This window comes from Ursus americanus, chromosome 9 (assembly GCF_024610735.1).
Source record: "Ursus americanus isolate L20-20 chromosome 9, mUrsAme1.1.p, whole genome shotgun sequence".
Taxonomy (NCBI): Eukaryota; Metazoa; Chordata; class Mammalia; order Carnivora; family Ursidae; genus Ursus; species Ursus americanus.
Window position 1 is genome coordinate 71716785 of NC_142135.1, and position 27497 is coordinate 71744281.

Genomic DNA, 27497 nt, shown 5'->3' on the forward strand with positions numbered 1-27497 from the left:
GTTCATAGCAGCAATGTCCACAATAGCTAAATCGTGGAAGGAGCCGAGATGCCCTGCAACAGATGACTGGATTAAGAAGTTGTGGTCCAACTGGAGTTAAGATGGCGGAGCAGTAGGAGACACCGTTTTCAGCCGGTCCTCCGAGTCGAGCTGGATAGGTACCAGACCAGCCTAAACAACCACGGAACCAGCCTGAGACGCAGGAAGACGCATCTGGATCTCTACAAATGAACATCTCCAGCGCTGAGTATTGAGGTACGAAGCTGGGAGCCATGAAACTGTGCACAGATATCGGAAGATAAACGGAAGGGGGAGGGAGCCGCCGCGTTCGGGCGCCGGGAAGCGGTAGCCACCTGCACGGGGGAGCGGGCGGACTCGCGGACAGCACCCGCAGAACAGCAGACTGAGACCGTGAGCCGGGTGCGCGCGCCACCAGGCATCTCGCGGGACACCGGAATCCCGGTGCGCTCACTGGATCCAGACTGAGACCGGGAGATCCGGGAGCGCGCGCGGGGCGGCTGGCGGCGTTAGAAACACAAAGGACAGAGACGCGCCGGCCCTGGAAGTGAGGGCTGGGACGCCGGGTGTGGGGCGCACATCCCGGGACGCTGCAGGGTTGAGCAGCACCAACAGTAACAGAGTTAAAGTGGCCAGAACATTAGTAGAGAATGGGCCGCAATCCCTCTGTTCCGTGACAGAGGCTGAAATTTGGCTGCTGCTGCTCTGACTCTCAGAAGAGGCACAGCAAACCGCCAGGGAAAGCCGCCAGAGAACAAAAGCCTGGAAATACCGGCTCAGGGAGTGCCCATCCCCATCCCCCCTCGCAGGGGACGCGGAGACTCTACCCAAACAGGGCTGCCTGAGTATCGGCGCGGCAGGCCCCTCCCCCAGAACACAGAAGGCAGGCTGAGAAATCAAGAAGCCCACAACCCGGGCGCCTGGGTGGCGCAGTCATTGAGCGCCTGCCTTCGGCTTAGGGCGTGATCCCGGCGTTCCGGAAAGGAGTCCCTCATCGGGCTCCTCCGCTGGGAGCCTGCTTCTTCCTCTCCCACTCCCCTGCTTCTGTTCCCTCTCTCGCTGGTTGGCTGCCACATAAATAAATAAATAAAATCTTTAAAGAGGAAGCCCACATCCCTAAGATCCCTATAAAACAAGGGGCACGGCCTGGGACCCAGTCAATAATTTGGGCTCTGGAAACCCCGCAACCTCTCCTCATCAGAATGACAAGAAGGAGAAGCCCCCCCCAGCAAAGAAAAGACAGTGAGACTGTGGCCTCTGCCACAGAAATAATGGATATGGATGTAACCAAATTATCAGAAATGGAATTCAGAGTAACGATGGTCAAAATGATGAGTAGAATTGAAAAAAGTATAAACGAAAAGGTTACTGAGAATATAGAATCCCTAAGGACAGAAATGAGAGCGAATCTGACAGAAATTAAAAATTCTATGGGCCAAATGCAGGCAAAACTAGAGGCTCTGACAGCCAGGGTCGCAGAAGCAGAGGAAAGGGTTAGTGAATTGGAGGATGGGTTAATAGAGGAAAAAATGAAAATAGAAGAAGGTCTTAAAAAAATCCACGCCCACGAATGTAGGTTACGGGAGATTACTGACTCAATGAAACGATCCAATGTTACAATCATCGGCATCCCTGAGGGGGTGGAGAAAAACAGAGGTCTAGAAGAGATATTTGAACAAATTGTAGCTGAAAACTTCCCTAATCTAGCAAAAGAAACAAACATTCGTGTCCAAGAAGCAGAGAGGACCCCTCCCAAGCTCAACCACGACAAACCTACGCCACGTCACATCATAGTGCAATTCGCAAATAATAGATGCAAGGATACAGTATTGAAAGCGGCCAGGGCAAAGAAATTTCTCACGTACCAAGGCAAAGGTATCAGAATTACGTCAGACCTGTCTACACAGACCTGGAATGAGAGAAAGGGTTGGGGGAGCATATTTAAAGCTCTTTCAGAGAAAAACATGCAGCCAAGGATCCTTTATCCAGCAAGGCTCTCATTCAGAATTGATGGAGAAATAAAGACATTTCAGAATCGCCAGTCACTAACCAATTTTGTAACTACGAAACCAGCCCTACAGGAGATATTACGGGGGGTTCTATAAAAGTAAAAAGGCCCCAAGAGTGATACAGAACAGAAAGTCACAGCCAATACAAACAAAGACTTTACTGGCAACATGGCAACATTAAAATCATATCTCTCAGTAATCAGTCTTAATGTAAATGGTTTGAACCATCCCATAAAACGCCACAGGGTTGCAGATTGGATAAAAAGAAATGACCCATCCATTTGCTGTCTACAAGAGACTCATTTCAAACCCAAAGATGCATTCAGACTGAGAGTAAGGGGATGGAGTACCATCTTTCACGCAAATGGTCCTCAAAAGAAAGCTGGGGTAGCAATTCTCATATCAGATAAATTGGATTTTAAACTACAGACTATAGTTAGAGACGCAGAAGGGCACTATATTATTCTTAAGGGAAGTATTCAACAAGTGGATATGACAATTATAAATATATATGCCCCCAACAGGGGAGCAGCAAGATACACAAGCCAACTCTTATCCAGAATAAAGAGACATATAAATGAAAATACATTAATAGTAGGGGACCTCAACACTCCACTATCAGAAATAGACAGAACACCCTGGCAAAAACTAAGCAAAGAATCAAAGGCTTTGAATGCCATACTCGACGAGTTGGACCTCATAGATATATATAGAACACTACACCCCAGAACCAAAGAATACTCATTCTATTCTAATGCCCATGGAACATTCTCAAGAATAGACCATGTTCTGGGACACAAAACAGGTCTCAACCGATACCAAAAGATTGAAATTATCCCCTGCATATTCTCAGACCACAACGCTCTGAAATTGGAACTCAACCACAAGGAAAAATTTGGAAGAAACTCAAACACTTGGAGACTAAGAGCCATACTGCTCAGGAATGACTCGATAAACCAGGAAATCAAAAATCAAATTAAACAATTTATGGAGACCAATGAGAATGAAAATACAACAGTCCAAAACCTATGGGATACTGCAAAGGCAGTCCTAAGGGGGAAATACATAGCCATCCAAGCCTCACTCAAAAGAATAGAAAAATCTAAAATGCAGTTTTTATATTCTCACCTCAAGAAGCTGGAACAGCAACAGAGGGACAGGCCTAATCCACGCACGAGGAAGCAGTTGACCAAAATTAGAGCTGAAATCAATCAAGCAGAAACCAGAAGTACAGTAGAGCAGATCAACAGGACTAGAAGCTGGTTCTTTGAGAGAATCAATAAAATTGACAGACCACTGGCAAGACTTATCCAAAAGAAAAGAGAAAGGACCCAGATTATTAAAATTATGAATGAAAAAGGAGAGGTCACGACGAGCACCATTGAAATTGGAAGGATTATTAGAAATTTTTATCAACAGCTATATGCCAATAAACTAAGCAATCTGGAAGAGATGGAATCCTTCCTGGAAACCTATAAACTACCAAGATTGAAACAGGAAGAAATTGATTCCTTAAACAGGCCAATTAATTATGAAGAAATTGAGTCAGTGATAAACAACCTTCCAAATAACAAAACTCCAGGCCCGGACGGTTTTCCTGGGGAATTCTACCAAACATTCAAGGAAGAAATAATACCTATTCTCCTAAAGCTATTTCAAAAAATAGAAACAGAAGGAAAGCTACCAAACTCATTCTATGAGGCCAATATTACCTTGATCCCCAAACCAGGCAAAGACCCCCTCAAAAAGGAGAATTACAGACCGATCTCCCTAATGAATATGGACGCCAAAATCCTCAACAAGATACTTGCTAATAGAATCCAACAGTACATTAAAAGGATTATCCATCACGATCAAGTGGGATTCATACCTGGGATGCAAGCGTGGTTCAATATTCGCAAATCAATCAGTGTGATACATCATATCAACAAGAAAAGACTCAGGAACCATATGATCCTCTCAATCGATGCTGAAAAAGCATTTGACAAAATACAGCATCCTTTCCTGATTAAAACCCTTCAGAGTGTAGGAATAGAAGGTACATTTCTCAATCTCATAAAAGCCATCTATGAAAAGCCTACTGCAAATATTATTCTCAATGGAGAAAAGCTGGAAGCCTTTCCCTTAAGATCAGGAACTCGACAAGGATGCCCACTCTCGCCACTATTATTCAACATAGTACTAGAAGTCCTTGCAACAGCAATCAGACGACAAAAAGGGATCAAAGGTATTCAAATTGGCAAAGAAGAAGTCAAAATGTCTCTCTTTGCAGATGACATGATACTCTATATGGAAAACCCAAAAGAAGCCACTCCCAAATTATTAGAAGTTATAGAGCAATTCAGTAACGTGGCAGGATACAAAATAAATGCTCAGAAATCAGTTGCATTTCTATACACGAATAACAAGACCGAAGAAAGAGAAATTAGGGAATCCATCCCATTTACAATAGCACCAAAAACCATACGTTACCTTGGAATTAACCTAACCAGAGACGTAAAGGACCTATATTCTAGAAACTATAAATCACTCTTGAAAGACATTGAGGAAGACATAAAAAGATGGAAAGATATTCCATGCTCATGGATCGGAAGAATTAACATAGTTAAAATGTCCATGCTACCCAGAGCAATCTACACTTTCAATGCTATCCCGATCAAAATACCAAGGACATTTTTCAAAGAACTGGAACAAACAGTCCTTAAATTTGTATGGAAACAGAAAAGGCCCCGAATCTCCAAGGAACTGTTGAAAAGGAAAAACAAAGCTGGGGGCATCACAATGCCGGATTTCGAGCTGTACTACAAAGCTGTGATCACAAAGACAGCATGGTACTGGCACAAAAACAGACACATAGACCAATGGAACAGAATAGAGAGCCCAGAAATGGACCCTCGGCTCTTTGGGCAACTAATATTTGATAAAGCAGGAAAAAACATCCGGTGGGAAAAAGACAGTCTCTTCAATAAATGGTGCTGGGAAAATTGGACAGCTACATGCAAAAGAATGAAACTTGACCACTATCTCACACCATACACAAAAATAAACTCCAAATGGATGAAAGACCTCAATGTGAGACAGGAATCTATCAAAATTCTAGAGGAGAACATAGGCAACAACCTCTACGACATCGGCCAAAGCAACCTTTTTCATGACACATCCCCAAAGGCAAGAGAAACAAAAGATAAAATGAATTTATGGGACTTCATCAAGATTAAAAGTTTCTGCACAGCCAAGGAAACAGTCAGAAAAACTAAGAGGCAGCCCACGGAATGGGAGAAGATATTTGCAAATGACACTACAGATAAAGGACTGGTATCCAAGATCTACAAAGAACTTCTCAAACTCAATACACGAGAAACAAATAAACAAATCAAAAAATGGGCAGAAGATATGAACAGACACTTTTCCAATGAAGACATACAAATGGCTAACAGACACATGAAAAAATGTTCAAAATCATTAGCCATCAAGGAAATTCAAATCAAAACCACACTGAGATACCACCTTACGCCAGTTAGAATGGCAAAAATAGACAAGGCAAGAAACAATAATTGTTGGAGAGGATGTGGAGAAAGGGGATCCCTCCTACATTGTTGGTGGGAATGCAAGTTGGTACAGCCACTCTGAAAAACAGTGTGGAGGTCCCTTAAAAAGTTAAAAATTGAGCTACCCTATGATCCAGCCATTGCACTACTGGGTATTTACCCCAAAGATACAGACGTAGTGAAGAGAAGGGCCATATGCACCCCAATGTTCATAGCAGCAATGTCCACAATAGCTAAATCGTGGAAGGAGCCGAGATGCCCTTCAACAGATGACTGGATTAAGAAGTTGTGGTCCATATATACAATGGAATATTACTCAGCTATCAGAAAGAACGAGTTCTCAACATTTGCTACAACATGGACAGCACTGGAGGAGATAATGCTAAGTGAAATAAGTCAAGCAGAGAAAGACAACTATCATATGATTTCTCTCATCTATGGAACATAAGAACTAGGATGATCAGTAGGGGAAGAAAGGGATAAAGAAAGGGGGGGTAATCAGAAGGGGGAATGAAGCATGAGAGACTATGGACTATGAGAAACAAACTGAGGACTTCAGAGGGGAGGGGGGTGGGGGAATGGGATAGACCGGTGATGGGTAGTAAGGAGGGCACGTATTGCATGGTGCACTGGGTGTTATACACAACTAATGAATCATCGAGCCTTACATCGGAAACCGGGGATGTACTGTATGGTGACTAACATAATATAATAAAAAATTATTAAAAAAAAAAGAAGTTGTGGTCCATATATACAATGGAATATTACTCAGCAATCAGAAAGAATGAGTTCTCAACATTTGCTACAACATGGACGGCACTGGAGGAAATAATGCTTAGTGAAATAAGTCAAGCAGAGAAAGACAACTATCATATGATTTCTCTCATCTATGGAACATAAGAACTAGAATGATCAGTAGGGGAAGAAAGGGATAAAGAAAGGGGGGGTAATCAGAAGGGGGAATGAAACATGAGAGACTATGGACTATGAGAAACAAACTGAGGGCTACAGAGGGGAGGGGGGTGGGGGAATGGGATAGACCGGTGATGGGTAGTAAGGAGGGCACATATTGCATGGTGCACTGGGTGTTATACACAACCAATGAATCATCGAGCCTTACATCGAAAACCGGGGATGTACTGTATGGTGACTAACATAATATAATAAAAAATCATTATTAATAAAAAAAAAAAAAAGAAGGGGGGGGTAAACAGAAGGGGGAATGAACCATGAGAGACTATGGACTCTGGGAAACAAACTGAGGGCTTCAGAGGGGAGGGGGGTGGGGGGTTGGGATAGGCCGGTGATGGGTATCAAGGAGGGCACATATCACATGGAGCACTGGGTGTTATACGCAAATAATGAATCATGGAACACTACATCAAAAACTAAGTATGTACTATATGGTGACTAACATAACATAATAGAAAATTGTTTAAAAAAAAGAAAAGAAAATGGTTGCAAGACTATAAGAGTTGGTGTGGAGTCTTAGAGGCCTTTTAAAAAAAAAATTTGCGATAATTCCAGTGCAACTGTTTGACTCTTTAACTGATGTTCATGTATAACTGATGAAAAGTAAAACTAAATTTGAGAAAGAAAAAGAAAATAAGTCTGTGGGTGTGTCTCAGGAAAAGGTGGATGATAGGGAAATATTTTAACGTACTTTTTCTCTGAAATGAATTTTAAGAAACAAAATTAAAGTAACTAAGCTAAATATTCTCTTTGATTACTTTGATACATGTGAATCAACTCACTATGTGAAATCCATACTTTTTTTTATAATAGCATGATGAAATAATACAGGCTCCCTCAAAAGGGGAAAAGCCTAAAAGAAGGAACAAGCCACCCATTCAGCTAAGGAAAGCAGAAGCAGCAGACTAAAGTAAAGCAAGACAGCTTCCTGAACACTGCTGAATAGGGCATCAAATTACAAAGAGGGAAAACCTAAAGGTCTATGGAATAATAGAGTACAGCCAGAAGAAATTTAAAGGGAAAGGAGAGAAAAACTCGACAGAATAATGGCAGCCAGTGCCAGAAGCAAGTCCCCTTACAGAGGAGTCAAGTTACAGAATTTCCCTGACTTCAGAACTGGAAGTAGATTTTCCCCCTTTCAGGAACAGTGAATCATATTAGAACATACTGTACAGTCAGTCTGACCAAACATTTGTCAACCACTGAGTAATCTTTACTGAAGTCCTTAAGAAATTGCGATTCTGCCATAATCTGAAGAATAAACCATTGGGGAAAAAAGACAAGAAAATAACCTGTTTTCTCCCCTATTTCTCAAACAAATGTCACGACAGGGTCACACTACTCTGCTATAGGTAGATCATATAACTCATTGTCTACTGAAGTGTATCTTTCCATAATTCTTTCAGAATTTCCTGCTGTTAACTTGAGCTAGAATTACCGATCACAAGGACAATTCTGTTTCTGTGATAGAGTCGACTTCAGGCTTGAGTATGTAATTTGTGAATTGTTCAGGATCTGTCTTCTGGATTTCTTGCTGTCCATATTTTGGCCATTCTGGCACTCCTTAGCACCCTGACTAGGGTGTAAGAAAGAAAATGATGGGGGCGCCTGGGTGGCTCAATCCTTAAGCGTCTGCCTTCAGCTCCGGGCGTGATCCTGGCATTCTGGGATTGAGCCCTGCATCAGGCTCCTCCGCTGGGAGCCTGCTTCTTCCTCTCCCACTCCCCCTGCTTGTGTTCCCTCTCTCGCTGGTTGTCTCTCTGTCTGTCAAATAAACAAATAAAATCTTAAAAAAAAAAAAAAAGAAAACGATGGAGAAACATTAAACAGTTTATTTTTCTAACAGGTCTGTTATCCAGTATTGGCTTTAATTAGATTTGAGGACTACTTTTAGATTTCATTTATTTGTATCTTCCCCACCTCCTTATTTTACAGATTGCTCCTTAGGCAACAAAAATTCAATTTTAAAGAGTTGGTTTTTGGGTTTTTTTTTTTTTTTTTAAACAAGATCCCACAGTTAGACCTGCAGTTGGAACTCACAACTGCAGGCATTGGTGAAGGCAGGGGGGAGGGCCAGGCTGGGATTTTGTTTGTACAAAGCCTCAAAGACTTCATGGAAGAGATCATCAAGAAGCTGGGGCTAATAGCTGGCCCCCACCCACAATCCCTCCACCTCTCCCTATCAAAAAGATAAAAAGACAACCAGAAAATAATGGCATCTCCTTAACTGAGGAGGAGTTTGTTCAAATAGAAAAGAAATTTACCGTGAAAAGCCTATCAGGGCAAGTAGGTTAGGTTACCTTAGGGGCTGAGAAAGGAGATCTTTTGAGGTGTCTTCCAGGAAAAATTACCAGTGGGTAGGGTGGACGGTTGTATGAACAATTGAAATCAGAACAATTAAAATAAAAAGAGGCGCCAGGGGGCGCTGCTGGCTAACAGCTGGGGTAGTAGGCTTTTCCCTGATTCTGCGAAGGTAGACATGGGCAAGGGATGACAGAGGCAGCAGCCCCTGGGGAGCTGTCATGACATCAGCAAGGGGACAAGCAGTTAGGGTCTGTGAGCAGAGGGAAGGAGGGGGGAGCCCATCTTTCCTGACTAGCTTGGCTGCTGCAGCCAGAGGAAACAGAGGCTGTGTTTAGTGAGTCTTCTGTCTGGGAAAGTGGAGGAAACCAAAGAGTGAGTAAGTCGTGCTTCCTGTTTTTGAGGAGCTTTTAGCCTACCACTGATAGCTTTACTAAAACTATATATTTTTTTAAATAAATACTTTACATACCACACACCAAAATCATTTCCAGATGGATTAGAGAGCATCTGTAAGACTGGAGGAAGACAGAATTGAATAGTTAATACAAATTCAAAGGAGGAAGCAATTTCTAAACTTTTCTACAAGCAAGTGTAAAAACTATAGATATTGCCACATTTAATTACATAAAAATGATAGCTTCTGGATATTAAAGTAACATAAATAAAATGCAGTCACAATGAGCTGAGAAAAATATTTATTCAAAATGTGACTGACAGGTTAATACTTTTTCTATAACAAACACATACGAACAAAAATGAAATATCACCATGGTCTAATAAAGAAATGTACAAATCTTGAAAAGTCGATTCACAGAAAAAAAAACACACTTAGGAGACAAATATGAAAAATAGGAAAATGTTAATCTCACAAGTCCTTAAGAAATGCAAATGGAAAATAGGGTGTTTTAAAAATAGACAATGCACAAAATTCTTAATGCTAATGAAGCTGCGGTAAAACAGAATCTTCCACACGTTGCTGGTGACAGTAGAGATTACTGAAAATTTTTGGAAAGCCCTTGGAGGTGGGCAACAGACATTGAGAACCTCAAAAATATTTTTATTCACTGATTCAGTAATTATGCTTCAGGAACTCCATCCTAGGAAATGCTACAAAATAAGTATTTTAACTAACAAAACATTCACTAAGAGCCATTTATTTTGAGCAAAATTTGAAACAAGGTAAATGTCCAAAATGGTTAAATAAATTGCAATACAACAGTTGATTTAAAAATGTTATGGTGATTATAGCAACATAGAATTGGCTATACTACCTTGTTAAGTGAATGGGGCAGGATCCAAAATTATCAGTTTGGTTATAACTTTTTTAAATAAACAAATCGTTTTCAAAACATGTAGAAAAAGAATGAAGTTTTTGTTTTTTCTGGGGCTGGCTGCGGAACTGTGGATGTCTCTTTTTTTTATTTTTTAAAAGCTTTTCTTATTTTCCAATTTCAAAGTATTCTTTATAATGTAAATACTTATTTAAAAATAAATGGCCACTAAAATCACTTGCATGTCTATACATTAACAATGAACAATATGGAAAGGAAATTAAGAAAACAACTCCAGTTTACAATAGCATCAAAAAGAAGAAAATAGTTAGGAATAAATCTAACCAAGGAGGTGAAAGACTTGTACACTGAAAAATGACAAAATATTGCTGAAAGAACTTAGGAATAAATAAATGGAAAGACATCTTATGTTCATTAATCAGAAGACTTTAATATTTTTAACACTGTCCATACTATCCAAATCAACCTACAAATCAACACAATCCCTATCAAAATCCCAATGACAATTTTCAGAAATAGAAAAATTCATCCTAAAATTCATATGGAATTTCAAGGGACCCCAAATAACCCAAACAATTTTGATTAAAGCAGAACAAAGTTGAAGGCCTCACAACTTCCTGATTCAAAATGTATTACAAAATCACAGTAATCCACAGTGTGCTAATGGCATAGATAGACAAATAGAACAAAAGAATAAAGTAGAGAGCCCAGAAATAAACCTTCACATATACGGTCAAATGATGTTTGACAAGAGTGCCAAGACCACTTGATGAGAAAAGAACAATCTCTTCAACAAATGGTTCTGAGCAAACTGGATATGAAAAAGAATGAAGTTAGACTCTTATCTTACTCTTATGCAAATATTAACTCAAAATGGATTAAGGACCTAAACATAAGACCTAGAACTATAAAACAAGGAGGAGAAAAGCTTCATGATATTGGACTTGGCAATTATTTCTTGGATATGATACCAAAGGCACAGGCAACAAAAGTAAAAATGGACAAATGAGACTACATCAAACTTAAAAATATTTGCACATCAAAGGAAACAGAGTGAAAAGACAACCTACAGAATGGGAGAAAATACTTACGAATCATATATCTGACAATGGGTTAATATGTAACAAACTCATACAACTCAATGACTAAAATCAAATAACCTGGTTTGGACAGAGGGCTTAAATAGACATTTCCCCCAAAGAAGACATATAGATGGCCAAAAGCATATGAAAAGATACTCAATGTCACTAATCATCAGAGAAATACAAACCAAAAATCAAAATGAGATATCACCTAACACCCATTAGGCTGGCTATTATCAAAAAAATAAATTACAAAATAACAAAGTTCGAGGATGTGGAGAAATTAGAACTCTAGCGTACTGCTGATAGGATTGCAAAATGGTGCAGGCTCTATGCAAAACAGTATGGAGGATCCTCAAAATTCTAAAAGTAGAAGTAACTTACAATCCAGCAATCCCACTTCTGGGTATATGTCCAAAAGAATTGAAAGGATGGTCTCAAAGACGTATCTGCACAACCATGTTCATTGCACCATTAGTCCCAATAGCCAAGAGGTGGAAACAGCCCAAAAGTCCATAAACAGATAAATGGATAAACATGTAAATAAACTGTGGTATATATATGCAGTGGAATATTATTCATTATTCTTAAAAGGGAAGGGAATCTGGTAAAATGCTACAACAACGATGAAATTTAAGAACATTATGTGAAGTGAAGCAGCCAGTCATAAAAAGATGAATACTGTACAACTCCACGTGCATGAGGTAACTCAAATAGTCAAATTCATAGAAACAGAAATTAGAATGTGATTAACAGGGGCTGGGAAAGGAGGAAAAGAGGACTTGTTAATAAGTACAGAGTTTCAAATTTTTAAGATGAAAAAGTTCTGGAGATCCGTTCCTAACAATGTGAATACATGTAACACTACTGAATTGTACACTTAATGCTTTAAGTGGCAAATTTTATGTTTTTTATCACAATAAAAAATTAAGAAGTAAAAAAATATGATAAAATGAAACAAATGGCTTATGTACCCACATGCTTCCATTTAAAGTAAAAGTTTTTCAAAGACTGGTCCCCACTTCAAGCCACACTAATACTGCCTTAAAATATCTCATATCAAGGTCACTCTACTGCTTCCACTTTGTGAAATCAATGGTCCATTCTCTATCTCATTTTTTAAAAACAGCCTTACTAAGATATAATTCACATATACAATTCATCTATTTAAAGTACACAATTAAATGGTTTTTAGTATATTCACTGTTGTACAACCATCATCATAATCAATGCGAGAATATTTTCATCATCCCCAGAAAATCTCTATACCCATTAGCAGTCACTCCACTTTCCTTCCCCTCCCAGCCCTTAGGTGAACACTAATCTACTTTCTATCTCTTCTAACTTGCTTAGTCTTGATATTTCATGTAAGTGGAATCATATACAATGTGGTCTTTTTGACTGGGTTCCTTCACTTGGCCTCATGTTTTCAAGGTAAATTCCTTTGTAATATGTAACAGTACTTAATTCCATTTTATTGCCAAATAACATTATATATATTATACATACACTACTCTATATTATATTAAAATAACATTACACACACACACCATTTTATGTATCTGTTCATCAGTTGTTTCCACTCATTGGCTTTTATGAATAATCCAGCTCACATGCAAGTTTTTGCATGGATATGTTTTCATTTATCTAGGTATATATTCAGGAGTGTAATTGCTAAGTCAGATAGTAAATAACCTTTTGAGGAACTGACAAACTGTCCTCCAAAGCAGATGAATCATCTTACATTCCCACCAGCAGCGTAAGAGGGCTCCTGATTTCTCCACATCTTCACCAATACTTGTTATCAACTGTCTTCTTAATTCTTATGTCTTCATTTCATTGATGGCTAAGTATGTTGAGCATCTTTTTATATTTTCACTGGCCATTTGTGTATCTTCAAGAATTTTCCATTCAGATTCTTGGCTCATATTTCAATTGGGTTATTTGTCTTGTATTATTGAATTGTAAGAGTTCTTTATGTATTCTATATATATACCCCTTATCAGATATATGATTTGCAATTATTTTCTCACATTATATAGATTATCTTTTCACTTTCTGATAGTGTCCTTTGATGTACAAGAGTGTTTAATTTTGATGAAGTCTAATTTATCCTTTTTTCTCTTGTTGAATATGCTTTTGCTGTCACAGCTCTGAAACCATTGTCAAATTCAGGGTCACAAAGATTTATGTTTTCTTCTAAGAGTTTTAAAGTTTTATCTCTTACATTTTAGCCTTAGATAAATTTTCAATTAATTTTTGTATATGAGTAGGGGCCCAATTTCATTCTTTTGCTTATGAGTACCCAGTTGTTTCCACACCATTTGTTAAAAGACTATTCCTTGGGGCACCTGGGTGGCATAGTCGTTAAGCGTCTGCCTTCGGCTCAGGGCATGATCCCAGCATTCTGGGATCGAGCCCCACATCAGGCTCCTCCGCTAGGAGCCTGCTTCTCCCTCTTCCACTCCCCCTGCTTGTGTTCCTTCTCTCACTGGCTGTCTCTGTCAAATAAATAAATAAAATCTTAAAAAAAAAAAAAGACTATTCCTTCTCCCCACTGAATTGTCTTGGCACCCTTTTCAAAAATCAGTTGTCTATAATGTGAGAGCTTATTTCCAGATTCTCAATTCTATTCCATTGGGTTATATGTCAGTCCTTATGCCAGTACTACACTGTCTTGATTACTATAGCATGGTAGCAAGTTTTTAAATCAAGAAGTGTGAGTCCCCCAACTTTGTTTTGCTTTTTCAGGATTGTTTTCAAATTTCAATGTGAGTGTCAGGATCAGCTTGACAATTTCTGCAAAGAAGCCAACTGGGATTTTCATAGGGATTGCATTGATTTTGTATTTGAGAAGTAGTGATGTCTTAACAATATTAAGTGTTCCAACTCATGAACATGGGATGTATTTACACTTATTTAGGTCTTCTTGAATTTCTTTCAACAATGTTTTATAATTTTCAGATTATAAGTTTTTGACTTCTTTTGTTAAATTTATTCCAAAGTATTTTATCCTTTTTGATACTATTAGAAATGGAATCTTTTTTTAAGTTTCATTTTTGGATTATTTATTGCTTCAGTTTAGAAATACAATTGATTTTCATATATTAATCTTGTATCCTGCAATCTTGCTTGTCTGTCACCACTAGGTAGGATGTTGGTTGTGGGTTTTCCATGTAAGTCCTTTATTATGTTGAGTGAGTTACACTCTAGTCCTAGTTTGTTGAGTGTTCTTATCATTAAGGTATGTTGAACTTTGTCATATTTTTCTTCCATGTCTGTTGAAATGATCATGTAGTTTTGTCCTTTATTCTAGTGATATAATGTAATAAATACACTGATTGATTTTTGGATTCTCTCTCTATTCCTACTTGATCTCCAAGCAACATTAACACAGTTTGAGCATTGCTTTTTGAAATACTCTACCTTCTTCTCTTGATTTCATTATTCTATTTTTCTCCTACTTCACAGGTTCCTTTTCCTTGGTCTTATTCTAAATGCTGAGTGTCCAGGGCTTTGTCCTGAGCTCTCTTCTCTTTTGTTTGCACTCTCCTTGCATGATTTTATCCAGTACCATGATCCTCTCCACGGTAATGGCCTCTAATTTACATTTCCAGCCTTGATCTCTTTTTTGAGCTCAGAGCAAGATCCTACTGCCTCCTCCATGTCTTCATTTACTATTAACAATGTAAACTTAACTTGATCAAAACAAAGTGATTATTTCCCACTGTTTTCCAAGTCTCCTTTAGCTCAGTTAAGGTTTCCAAAATGCACCTATTTGCTAGCCAAGAACTAGAAGTTGTCTTAATTCTTTTTCTCCTCCATTTTCCAAACCTAATCATGTCTACTTCAAAATACATCCCAAATTCAATGACTTCTCATCATCTATATTGCTAAGGCCCAGTCCAAACCACTAATATCTCTTCTCTGGACAATTGTATAAGCTTCCTAATATCTCACATTCCTGTTGTCAGTTCTCTATGCAGCAGCCTCGTTTAGGTTTTAAAAACCTAAATTACATCAATGTAAAAATTTACATTGCCTTCCCATTCCTGCATAATGAAACCTAAACCCCTTGTCATAACCTAAGAGATCCAACATGATCTGGGCCTTGACTACCTCTCAGTCTTCACCTTTCACCCTTCTCCCACATCTACCATGCCTAGACACACTATCTTTCATTCTGTCCTGTAAAATATATCAAGCTTCTTCCTGCCTCAAGGAATGGCTAGTTCTTTGTTATCACTCGGAATTCAGCTTAAACGTTTTCTACCTTGAATATTCTATCATAAGGAGAAACAGTCACACCTTACTCCCCAGTCACTCCCTATTCTACACCATTTATCTTTTATTTTCTTTAAAAAAATAAATATGATATGAAACCATTCTTTTAATTCGCTTACCTTTCCAAAAAATAGTCCATCCTCATTCACTACATAATGTAATGAATGTAAGCTCCAGGAGAGAAAATGTGGCTTCAATAGTATCTGCCCTCAAACAGTATCTGACACATAGTAGGTGATCAATTAATATTTGTTGAAGAAATGAATAGGATATGTGAAAGATACAAAAACTATAAAGACAGAGCATCTTTCCCAAAGTAACTTGTAGTTTAGACAAAGAAATATGTATTTACTCATTAAAAGTAGTTCTGAATTCTAGTATGTTCAAAACCAGGCATTTTATTAGGAGTTGGGAACACAAACCTGCCCCACTATCTTTACCTTAGTTTGGCCCTCATCATTACTTGCTTTAATTTCTAAAATAATCTCAAAATGTTTTTTTAATGAACATTTTCAAACATAGACAAAAGTAGTGAGACAGTATAATCAATTTTCAGACTTAATAATTACCACAGCTTTGCTGAATGTGCTTCATTTAGTTATTTTTTCCTACTTTTTTCTTTGCTGAAGTATCCTAAAGCAAACACAAAAGTCTTGTCATTCCATTCCTACATCCTTTAGTAAACATCTCTAAAAGTATTAATGTTTTCTTACATAACTATATTGTCATTATCACCTTTAATTAATAATAGTTCCTTATTAATATCTAGTAATCTGTCAACAGTTGAATTTCCCTAATTGCCTCAAAAATATGTTCAATGAATCAGGATTTAAATAAGGTGTACACATTACTTTTAGGTATTCTTTAATCTAGAGAGCCCACCCTCCTTGTCTGTGTATTTTCAGAAACAGATCAGTTTTTCTATAGAATATCTCACATGCCAGATTTGCCTTGGGATTCCTTGTGGTGTCTCTTTCTACTATCCTTCATATTGTTTGTAAGTGGAATTTAGTTTTAGAGCCTTAACTAAATTCAGGTTCAACTTCTTGAGGAAGAATACTTCCTATGTAGTGCTGTGTACTTTACTCCGGGAGAAGCACATGCTTTTTCCACCTTGAGAGATGCTAAAATGGATCAACGGGTTCAGTAAATCTCTCCATTGTGAGGTTCCCCTTGACCTTTCTCTCCTGTAATGGTTCTATCCATTACGTGTTGCCTGATTCAATTATTTAATTAAGAATTGTAAAATGATGCTATCTTAATTTTATCATTTCTATCCTATTTATTATTTGAAGTTCTGTTTGAAAATAGAACTATTTGGTGGAAATACAGTATGTATAAGAAAATCAAAATAAATGCTTAACTTTTGCTCCTAATTTCTTATTTTCACAATAAGGCATTAGCGCCTTAGTTAATTATTAGGCATCCAGTGAGTTCTTAGAGTTATTTTTCTCTTTTCTGCCTCTATGGTCTTGTTCCCTCTCTCTCTCTCTCTCTCTCTCTCTCTCTCTCACACACACACACACACACACACACACACAACTTGCTTGCTCTCTCTCTCTTTTGGTATCACTGTAAATTAATTGTTTTTTATATACATAATGTCTATCAATTCTAGTCATTATTATTTTGATGCTCAAATTGTCACATAACTAATGGAAGCCTCTTCATATTGGCCCTTGTTCTTTTGACATAATCCATTAATCTTCCTTGCTTTGTGACACAAGCTGTCCCAAGCTCATCTTGTAAATTCCTGCCATATCCAGAATCAGGCATTCCTCCAATGAGCCTGGGATTATTGTAGTGAGGAATAGTATTTAAACACCACAACACAGGTATTAGTTGTGTTCATTGTTATTGCATTGTGAATGCCCCTTGGTCTCCTTTGTGGATAGTGCCAGGAAGTGAGTACATTTGAAATTAAAAAAAAAATTAGTAAACACATACAGTTTACTGTATGTTAATTACACCTCAACAAAGCCATTAAAAATGAAAAACAAAAATAATGCACATCAGTAGGCTCTATTTCAACCACTACTTTAAGTCTCAACATTGGTAAGATAGAGATAGGGTAAGATAAAGATAACCATATGAAGAAGTATACAGCACATGGCACACCGCTATACACCATTCACAGTTCAGCAAATGAGTGTTGACAAATTATTTTCCATACAAGATGTCTACAATAGAGATCAAGAAATCTTAAGTTTTTTTAAGTGAAACAACTAAGTACATCTGGAAAAAATAATTTAAATTCACCTAATATCTTAGATCAGAAAAATCTCAGAAGGATGAAAGAAATAAACAATAAAACCTCAGAAGCATCAGTGAAAAGCCATGAGGATTTTTAAAAAGGAAGTTGTGAGAGACAAAAATGACCCCAAATCCAAAGGAATAAAAGTATAACTAATTTGACAACAAAAAATAAAATGCATGGTAAAAACCATCATTAGCAATATTAGAAGACAACCGACAAACTGAAACATAATATCTGCAACTCAGATCACAAGTGAAGAGCTAATCTGCATAACAGAGAGCTCCTACCAAATCTCTGAATAAAAACCTATAACCTAATAGACATGGATACAGGATATGAACAGATTATTCACAGAAAATAAAATACTCTAAATGGCTCTAAAATATATGAATTAAACTTAATTCACTCAGAGTAAAAAACCACAATTTTAGATGAATGCTAAAAAAGCAGTAAAACTGATAAATTTTACTACATCTTGATCCTTTCCTTTTAATATTCTGTGTGTTCAAATTGGAAGTAGACATAAAGTGGTTTTGGTGCCTACTGAGGCATGATGTCTGTTTTGAGGAAAAGCACTTGTGAGATTGAATTGCAAGCTGAATCAGCTTCTTTTTCATCAAACATCAATTTTACTGGAAAAAAAAAACTTGAAAAACAAACTGTGGTAATGCAGACATGTGTATTTGTTAGACATCTCCTGAGAAATGAACAAAGTGAGCCTGTCACTTCAAGGAAAACAATTAACAGCCAATTGCCAATGATAAAATTTGAGCTTTCAAGCAAAAATTAGGACTTTGGAAAACTTGTGTCTGCCACCATGGACTTCACACCTTTCCAATACTTAAAAGACTTTTCTGACAACATGAGTAATGATGTTCAGAAATCTAATTTTTAAAATATTTTATAGTAAAATATGTCAACATTTAGAAGATCTGTGTAAGTCCGTGAACCAGTATTTTCCAAGTGACCAATGCATGATACTTCAAAATCATGCATGAGTAGGGGAAAAAGATCCATTCAATGTACAAGAGAGATAAATAGATGTTATTATAAGAGTGTACAGAAAGGCCACTGATATGGTTTCAGAGTCTCATTGTACCTAATTTTTAAGAAACTACCACTTAGTGTGAGTGCATCCAAGAAGAATATCCACAAATACCTGAATAGGTTATTGAAATCCTCTCCCTTTTCAATTTCTAATCTGTGCTCACACAGAATTTCTACACATACTTCAACCACAGCAACATATTGTGACAGAAAGAATGCAGAAGCAGATATGAAAATTGAGCTTTCTTCTATTAAGTCAGACATTAAAGAGATTTGCAAAACTATAAAAACAATGAAAATAGTTATTTTTCATAAAATATGTTAATAATGAACAAGTTTGTTATTTTTAAATAAATTAAAAACTGTTTTTAGACTTCCTCATTTTTAGCCTCTAATATAGCAAATACCAATAGACACAGGGCCACATAAACAAAAGCTCTTTGGGGACTTCAATAATTTTTAAGCAAATAAAGAGTTACTAAGAATGAAAAGTTTGAGAATCACTGTTCTAGAAAATTATAAATTGCTAAAATTTACCCCAGAACAAAGATATCAAGGCAAATTAATTACCATATAAGAAATTATAGTTTATAGTTACCTCTCAATAAAACATGCATTCTACCAGTCTAAGACACATGTAACCACACTACTGTATAAACTTTTCACAGCATGAAGGAAAGCTTCCAAAATTGTTTCTTTGATGCCAGCATATTAATACACACACACACACACACACACACACACACACACACCTTAAAAACAATCTCATTTGTAATATGTTTGTCAAGGTATTTTTTCCAGAAATGCAAAAGAGGCTCAATATTAAGAAATTTGTTCACTGGGGCGCCTGGGTGGCACAGCGGTTAAGCGTCTGCCTTCAGCTCAGGGCGTGATCCCGGCGTTACGGGATCGAGCCCCACATCAGGCTCCTCCGCTATGAGCCTGCTTCTTCCTCTCCCACTCCCCCTGCTTGTGTTCCCTCTCTCGCTGGCTGTCTCTATCTCTGTCGAATAAATAAATAAAATCTTTAAAAAAAAAAAAAAAGAAATTTGTTCACCATATCAATAGATTTAAAAAACATATGAACACCTACTTAGCTACTACAAAGGCATTTGATAAAATTCTAAATACATTCCAAAATGAAATCATAAAATTACTGAAAGAAACCATGGGATAATTTAAAAAAATAATCTCAGAACATGGAGGATCTTTCTTACCAATCAATTAATTTCTTGATGAGTCCCACCTAGTGGGGTATAAACATGGAAAAGTTTTTTCTTCTAATTACTGGTTTCAACTGCATTGTGTCACTCATCTTTTCCCACCCCTTAATTAAAATCTAAGAAATAGTCAATGACTTTCTGGTAACTTCAGATTATTAAAACTCAGTCCAACTCAGTTTGAAACCCTACATTGATCCAATTCAAAGCTTTGTCCTCGCTATCACCAGGTAGACTTATGCTTGAGTAAAGAAACTGTAACATTTAAAATCCAAACTGCAGCATTCTTGAGTGAGAGTTAGCACTAGTAATAATAACATCTTGGTTATGTACTGAGGATAAATCAGATGAATGGCCACCTGAGATCAAAGGATTTGAAATGGGGAGAGGGGAGTCTCCTCCACTATTTCAAATCCCCTCCCCTGTGGATTCTATACCTAGTTCCTCTGGTATTGGGGAGCAGGAAGGAGGGACAAAGGAGGCAGAAGCCATCTTGAATGTCTGGCTATATGTTGGCGGTAAAGAGATATTCTTGGATTTGTTTTATTTTGTATTTGTTTATTCTTTCAAAGTGGGAAGATCACATAGTCCAGCACCTTCCTTTTACAATGAGAAAACTAAGGCCCATGTAGATGACTCCTGAGAGGTGGCTGACCTAGCAGTGGACTTAAGCATGTCCTCACAACTCCTGTCAGTGTCCCCTTTGCTGCACTACAGCTGCCTCTCCTACATGTGTCCATCAGAGCCAGGACCAGGTTGCATAAGGTCTTGGGAGGTACTCACCTCAGGTGTAATATTTAAGGAGTGCCAGTGCTGAGGTCTCATCTGAAAGCTCGACCAAGGAGAGATCTGCTTCCAAAGTCACATGGTTGTCGGTAGAATTTCAGTTCTTTGGGGGCTGTTGGACTGGAAGCCTCAGTTTGTGCTGCCTGTTGGCTACAGGCTACACTTGTTTCCTTGCTACCCTCATTTCCTCGGTCCTCTCCCTATAGCAGCTCCCAATATGGCAGCTTGGTTTATCAAAACTAGCAAGGGAGAGAGTCTATAGAACCTATATTTATATAGAACCCTATTTAATCTATTCATGGAAGTGACATCCAGGCACGTTTGCCAAATTCTAGTGTTTAAAGCAAGTCACACATTTCCACACTCAAGAGGATGAGATTCCACAGGGGCATGAATAACAGGTGGTGGAGATCCCTGGGGGCCATATTTGAGGCTGTCCACCACACAAGCAATGCAGCAGAATTAGTGTGTGGTGAAAGCAATAGGTTCCGATCTTCTCGTAAAGGGAGGTAAATGGTATTTTCTAAAAAGTTGTACCAATTCTATACAATATGAAAACACAACCTCAGAGGGAAAAATTATTGATAGGTAAATCTATCCCTGGCTCCCCTGCATGATATCAGGATCACAAAAGTGTGACCATGGGAGTCCTCTGCAGATTATCTGCTAAAACTAGGAAATGGCACTATGTAACGGAAGTAGACCAATTTTTCAGATTGCATTTCAAAAATGTTAGAATCTCTAGGCCTGCAGGCCTGGGAACAGGAGAAAGAAAGGGGGGAAAGAAGTACTATGAGGCCTGGTGGGTAGGACATTCAGTTTCTACCACTACAGAGAATTCTGTGAGCTCTGCAGTTAAATATGATTAAAAATTACCAACCCAATGTGAGTTAAATAGGAATCATTCTCAATGAAAAGATCTGTGTCCCTAGTTCTGTTCCATTGCTCACTTTAGTGAAACAATTTTAATAAGCAAATAGAGTTAACTGGCATTGAGTATCTACAGAACTTCAAACCGAAAAAATGAGTTAAAAAATAAGGATTCAGTCTTACAATGGATACATATTAGTAGCTCAATAAAATTTCTAACCTCAACTAAAGTAAAATACAGAGAGCCTTGCTATGCTATGTTATATCACATAATAGGATTTTATACCTCACAGGTAAGTACAGCTACTAATGATAATGGTAAGAGCTAATATATAGTGAAAGACACCATAGTACAGGCGGTAAGCATGTAAACTCTGGAGTTAGACTGCAGAGGTTCAAACACCAGCTTTTGCTGTGACCTTGGGCAGGCCACCTAACCTTAGCTTTCTCATGTATAAAATACAAATAACACCACTTATGTTCCAGGGTTGATGTGAGGACCAAACAAATTGATATTAGTACAGTGCTGGCTATTGTCAGGTACCCAGTACTGTTCTAAGTCCCCACATGTAATCCTTGTAAACCACATGCAATTGCCTCCACATTTCACCCTCCTACCAATACTACATGGGTAACCACGAGAGAGTTTTAAACTCTTTCTGGGTTTTATCCTTAAATTTCAGACTTTGTTCTTTATTTTAGCACAAAGTTATTTAGATAAAAAATTCTGCAAATAAAATAGTGTCTATATAGACACTTGACACATTCCTTTGGAAAATTTGCCTTTATTGTGTTACTAATAACGTGTACCATGAATTATGTAGTTTTTAACTTCTGTTAATTTCCTTTTGTAAGTAGTAGGATGACACTGTCATTGCAGCAAAAGACCAGTAGATGGCTGTCCACAGAAAGGAACAAATACCTACAGTAAGAATTTGTACAAGATCATTTTAAAAGACTTACAAAAATCAGTGAAGGAAGGCTATGGATAAATACGTTGAAAACACAAAGTTTGCAATGGTCTTAAGAATATTTTTTAATTTTAAAATGAAACGGATATTTAATTCCACCTTTTCACAGCAAAATCTTCATTACACTGCCAGAGGAAGTATCTATTTGGGTATAACCTTCCCAAAGGCTAACTTACTTAACAGCAAAGTACTTATAATCTTATAATATGCATATCCTTTGATTAAGTCATCAAAGGATATATATATCTAGTAATTGGTCTAAGGAATTAAGGATAGCATACTCTCTTCTTCTTTTGGATAAATTGTTAATTTTTACTTTTTCTCTAATATCTTACGATGTGTTAGAACATTACTTTCTTAATGAAAATGTGGAGCCCACAGGAGCAGTTAACTTTCAAGAGAAAAATACAACAAAATGTCTCTACTAAAGCATAAATTTGAAAATAGTAATGCTTTCATTACATTTTTCTGTTATCTCAACCAGCTGTTTCCTTAGTTCTAGTCACACCAACAATTTTTCCCATACATGCTGGGCCACATTTAGCCTTTTTCTATACTGAAATTCTTTTCTAAGGTCAAGGAAGTTAATTTGTTCACCATTTTCTCAAGTACTTGAAGGGGAAGAGAAACCTAAGAATAGATGTACCAGATTTGTTCCTAAAAAAAAAAAAAAAAAAAAAAAATCACAAGTACACTTCTCAAGCATTCTTACTGGAAGCCATAGCAATAAGTTAAAGCCCTAAGTTAAGAAGTCTCATTTAGGTTACAGCTTGTAAACTAAGAATGCAGGTTTTCAGATTTTTTGTTGCAAATTCTACTAATATGGTTTTTACAGCCAGCTGACACTATAGAATATTTGAACTAGAAATATACAAACTTTAATATTTAAATCATTTAAATAAATGGCAGAAAAACTAGTATACATATTTTTGTGAGCCAAAGAAAGCCAGCTATTAGCTATGCCCAATTATCACCAAACAAATAAGTTCATGCTATTATTTGATAAAAGTTTTAAGTATAATTTCCTTTCAAGGAGCAGAAGAGAAAGGCTCAAGAAAAAGCCCTAATGGGAGGGATCAGAGGTCTGTCCTTCACCAGTTCTGTGTGTCTGAGCAAATAACTCTTCTGCACTCAGCAATTCACCTGTAAAATAATGAGGTTATTTACTCTTCCTTCTGTCCTGTACCAAAACCAGTCTTACCTATTTCGTTCTACTTAACCACTCTGTCATCTTTAAGTATATGTGTCCTCCTTAATGGTCTCTCTCCTGGCTATCCAAGTCAGTTGACCGCTCTTGGTTTTTCTACTGTACTTTGTCCCATACACTCAGTATTACGGAGATCTTAAAAGGTCTTATCCGACATTGCCTTATCCGAACAGAGAGGAGATAACATGTTTTAGAGTTAGGGAGACGGCCTGGGTCTCCAGGATGGGCCTCCGGATGCACAGCAGCCAGGCATTTTTGCCGTCGCTTTCCCGGAGGCAAAGAACCCAAATTCAGGTGCTTTCTGGAAACTGATTAGATGCATCTGCAGCTCGGGGAAGCCAGAAGGCGAAATATCACGAAAATGTATTTCAGGCTATGAAAAAGGTTTAAAACAACACGCCCAGGTTGTCAGTCATTTTTCCTAATATTCACGTGAGTTAAACTCAGAAGTTACCCACCTGCTCAGAGAACGAGTGATTCGGTTTGTATAGGAAGCAACATTTGCACTGTAAAAACCACAGGAGTCGTTTTGACTTTGCAGAGGCCAGGGGTAGGTGCACCAGGAAGAGGAGTTTCTCAGGTTTTAGTTCGTAGTCTCCCTGTCACCTCTTCAAGGTGGCCAAAGGACCACGGTAACTGCCCTGGCGGGGACGCCACCTCGCGGGGCTCTAACTCCGCCGGTCCGAAAGGGGGCGCCCATAGCCACGCCTTTCCCGCCAACTCCACGGGTGCTCCCACCCTGCTCGCGCAGCCGCCTCCAAAGCCCTTAGGGCAATTCCTCTTCCGGGGCAGCGCGAAGACGCGTGCGGGACCCGGATGCAGACGAGCGCAGCTATATAAGCGCCACGCAGGCCTCACGTCTTTCTCTTTGAGGAAGCGGCGGTCGCAGTTACAGCGGAGCTTTTGAGCGCCCCGCTCCTGCTCCTGACTCACCGCTGTTCGCTCTCATCGAGGAACAAGTCGGTCAGGAAGCCGCGCCGCAGCCATGGTGAGGCGGGGGCCGGAGCCTCATGGATGGGGACGCGTAGGGACACGGTCCCTTCTGGGGACGGATTCCGGGATGGGAGGAAGCGGTGGCAGTACGAGCCTCGCCTGTCCAGTGAAGGGCGTCGTGAAATGGTGGAGCAGCTTAGGAAGTCTCTTAATGTCGTTTTTAGGCTTTAAAAAAAAAAAAAACCCTGTTTCCATTTGTGTGATAATAGGCGTTTAAAGACACCGGAAAGACACCCGTGGAACCGGAGGTGGCGATTCACCGAATTAGAATTACTCTCACCAGCCGCAACGTAAAATCTTTGGAAAAGGGTCAGTACCATATCTTCAGGTTGAGACTTTTGGGGAAGAAAAAAAAATGAGTTTGGCTTTGTTGTTATACAAGATTGATTCAGAAGTCAAGTGACAAACTGCTTAGCTTAAAGGAAAAATGATCTATGCTTAATTGTTAGTGTGTCTTTTAAATCCTTGTTGGCGATGAGGAGACAATTACTGTGTTGAATAATGATGATAGTTTTATACGCTATTCTGAGCCAGCATCAATTAAAATTTCTTAACGCCGATTTCCGGCTGTTTTGAACGAACTGAAAGATGCTTTTATTTTTCTGTAGTATGTGCTGACTTGATCAGAGGCGCAAAGGAAAAGAATCTCAAAGTGAAAGGACCGGTTCGGATGCCTACCAAGGTGAAATAAATCGAAGGGGTGGGAAAAACAAAAACTGAAAGAAAAATTGTTGGTAGAATTCGGTACATATTAAGTACCTGATCTTCACAGATAACTGTTGAAACTTTTTGCTGCTCTTTTTCTCGGGTGGGGTATGATGCTTTTGTAAGGGTACTGTCCAATTGATGTTGATTTAGGTGAAAAGGAATGATACTGTGGGAAGTATTCAAATGAAATAAGTGAGAGTAATGGTTTTGTAGATGTCCTAGGGATAAGCATAAAACCATAAATGCTTGGTTTTCTTTGTCTTTTGTTGCAGACTCTGAGAATCACTACAAGAAAAACTCCTTGTGGTGAAGGTTCTAAGACTTGGGATCGTTTTCAGATGAGGATCCACAAGCGACTCATTGATTTGCACAGTCCTTCTGAGATTGTTAAGCAGATTACTTCCATCAGTATTGAGCCAGGAGTTGAGGTTGAAGTCACCATTGCAGATGCTTAAATCAGCCTTTTTAATAAATTGATTATCAGTTGTTAAATCTTGTTGACTTTCATTCATAATACCCATGTATTTTAAGAATAGAGTTGTGCTACGAAATTTTGTCCACCTTTCAAGTAGAGTAGTCAAAATGAGATGAATATCCTTCGGGTGGGTGGTGTATCCTGTTTTCATTGTATCTCCTGTCACTGAAGCATTTATCACTTGACATCATTTGAAAACTGAATTGTATTAACTAAATACATGGAGATCTTAGCGTTGATGAATGTGGTTCGTAACTGACTGCATATTAGAGCTTTTCCAAAAGACATCTGGGTTTTACCGCCCAAAAATTCTGATAACAGGGTGCTTTGTATGTGGGCAGGTAACTTAATTTGGGAAACAGTAAGTTCTGCCAATTAATACATCCTTCCTCTTGACATTAGGCTAGAGTAAACTTTGAATATTCTTAAATATTTTGGAAATACTGGTCTTTATATTAAGCGGTTTTGAAGAGAAGTCTTTTAATTATATTTTAGATTAACAGGTCAAAAAAAAGACCCAGTATTTATGTTAACATTTAGGTTATATCTGTAGAACTGTATTTTATATACAGTCCTTGGAATTTCTTTTAATACAGAGCTATACTAATGTTTATATGTAAATGTTAGCTTAATACATTTATGTTAACTTAGAGAAAAGCATGTCATATGAGTAGAGCAAATTTATTTAGGCAAACCCCTGTTGGCACAATAGTGGGTAACATTGTTCAGCTACTAGACTCTTTATGCTTTATTTTTTTATTTTTAAAAATTTATTTTAGGGGCACCTGGGGTGGCTCAGTTAGGTGTCTCCCTTTGATTCAGGTCAAGATCGAGCCTGCATCAGGCTCCTTGCCCAGCGGGGAGCCTGTTGCTCCCCCTGCTTACGTGCTCTATCTCTGTCAAAGTCTTTAAAAATAATTCAGAGAGCAAGAGTGCTTGGGGCGGGGCAGTGGGAGAATCTCAAGCAGACTCCGCACAATGCGGGGCCCACAACTCCTGAGATCATGACCCAAGGAAAATCAGGAGTCGGGTGTACAATCGCCTGAGCCACCCAGGCACTCCTCTGTTCATGCGTTATTTTCTTAAATGCTGTTCCTACAGTGCAAATCAGGAAACTGGCTGTGAGGTTTAACTTGCCTGATGCTGGAGCATTATAGTAGCATAGATGAGGTTTAAATGGGCTCATGGGATGAGCATCCTCTTGATGTCCCATTAAAGTATTGAAGTTTCCTATTTTTAGGATTTATAATCCTATGGATATCCTAAAATTGCCTGAAATATTTAACAAAAGTAAACATTTTTGCAAATTACAAAATTCAGAAAAAGTAATTGTGAGCATTTTGCTATTCTTAATAGGATTATAGTCATGAAATTCATGCCTTTTCTCTGGGTTTGGGCTTAGACCTTCACTTCTCTGGACTATCGTGTCCACTGTCATCCGTTACCATGTGTGC

At 38.3% G+C, this 27497-nt stretch overlaps 1 protein-coding gene and 1 non-coding gene across 2 annotated transcripts; both read left to right on the forward strand.

Annotated features, from left to right (window-relative positions):
- The first annotated feature begins 24714 nt into the window (after nt 1-24714).
- On the forward strand, nt 24715-26060 carry RPS20 (ribosomal protein S20). Its single transcript, XM_045789069.2, has 4 exons — nt 24715-24855; nt 25070-25169; nt 25469-25542; nt 25841-26060. The coding sequence occupies exons 1-4, from the start codon at nt 24853-24855 to the stop codon at nt 26021-26023; spliced, it is 360 nt and encodes a 119-aa protein (XP_045645025.1). The 5' UTR covers nt 24715-24852; the 3' UTR covers nt 26024-26060.
- LOC123786844 (small nucleolar RNA U54) lies at nt 25330-25396 on the forward strand. The gene has a single exon (XR_006778066.1). It is a non-coding gene; the product is annotated as a small nucleolar RNA U54 (small nucleolar RNA).
- Nucleotides 26061-27497: the final 1437 nt, after the last annotated feature.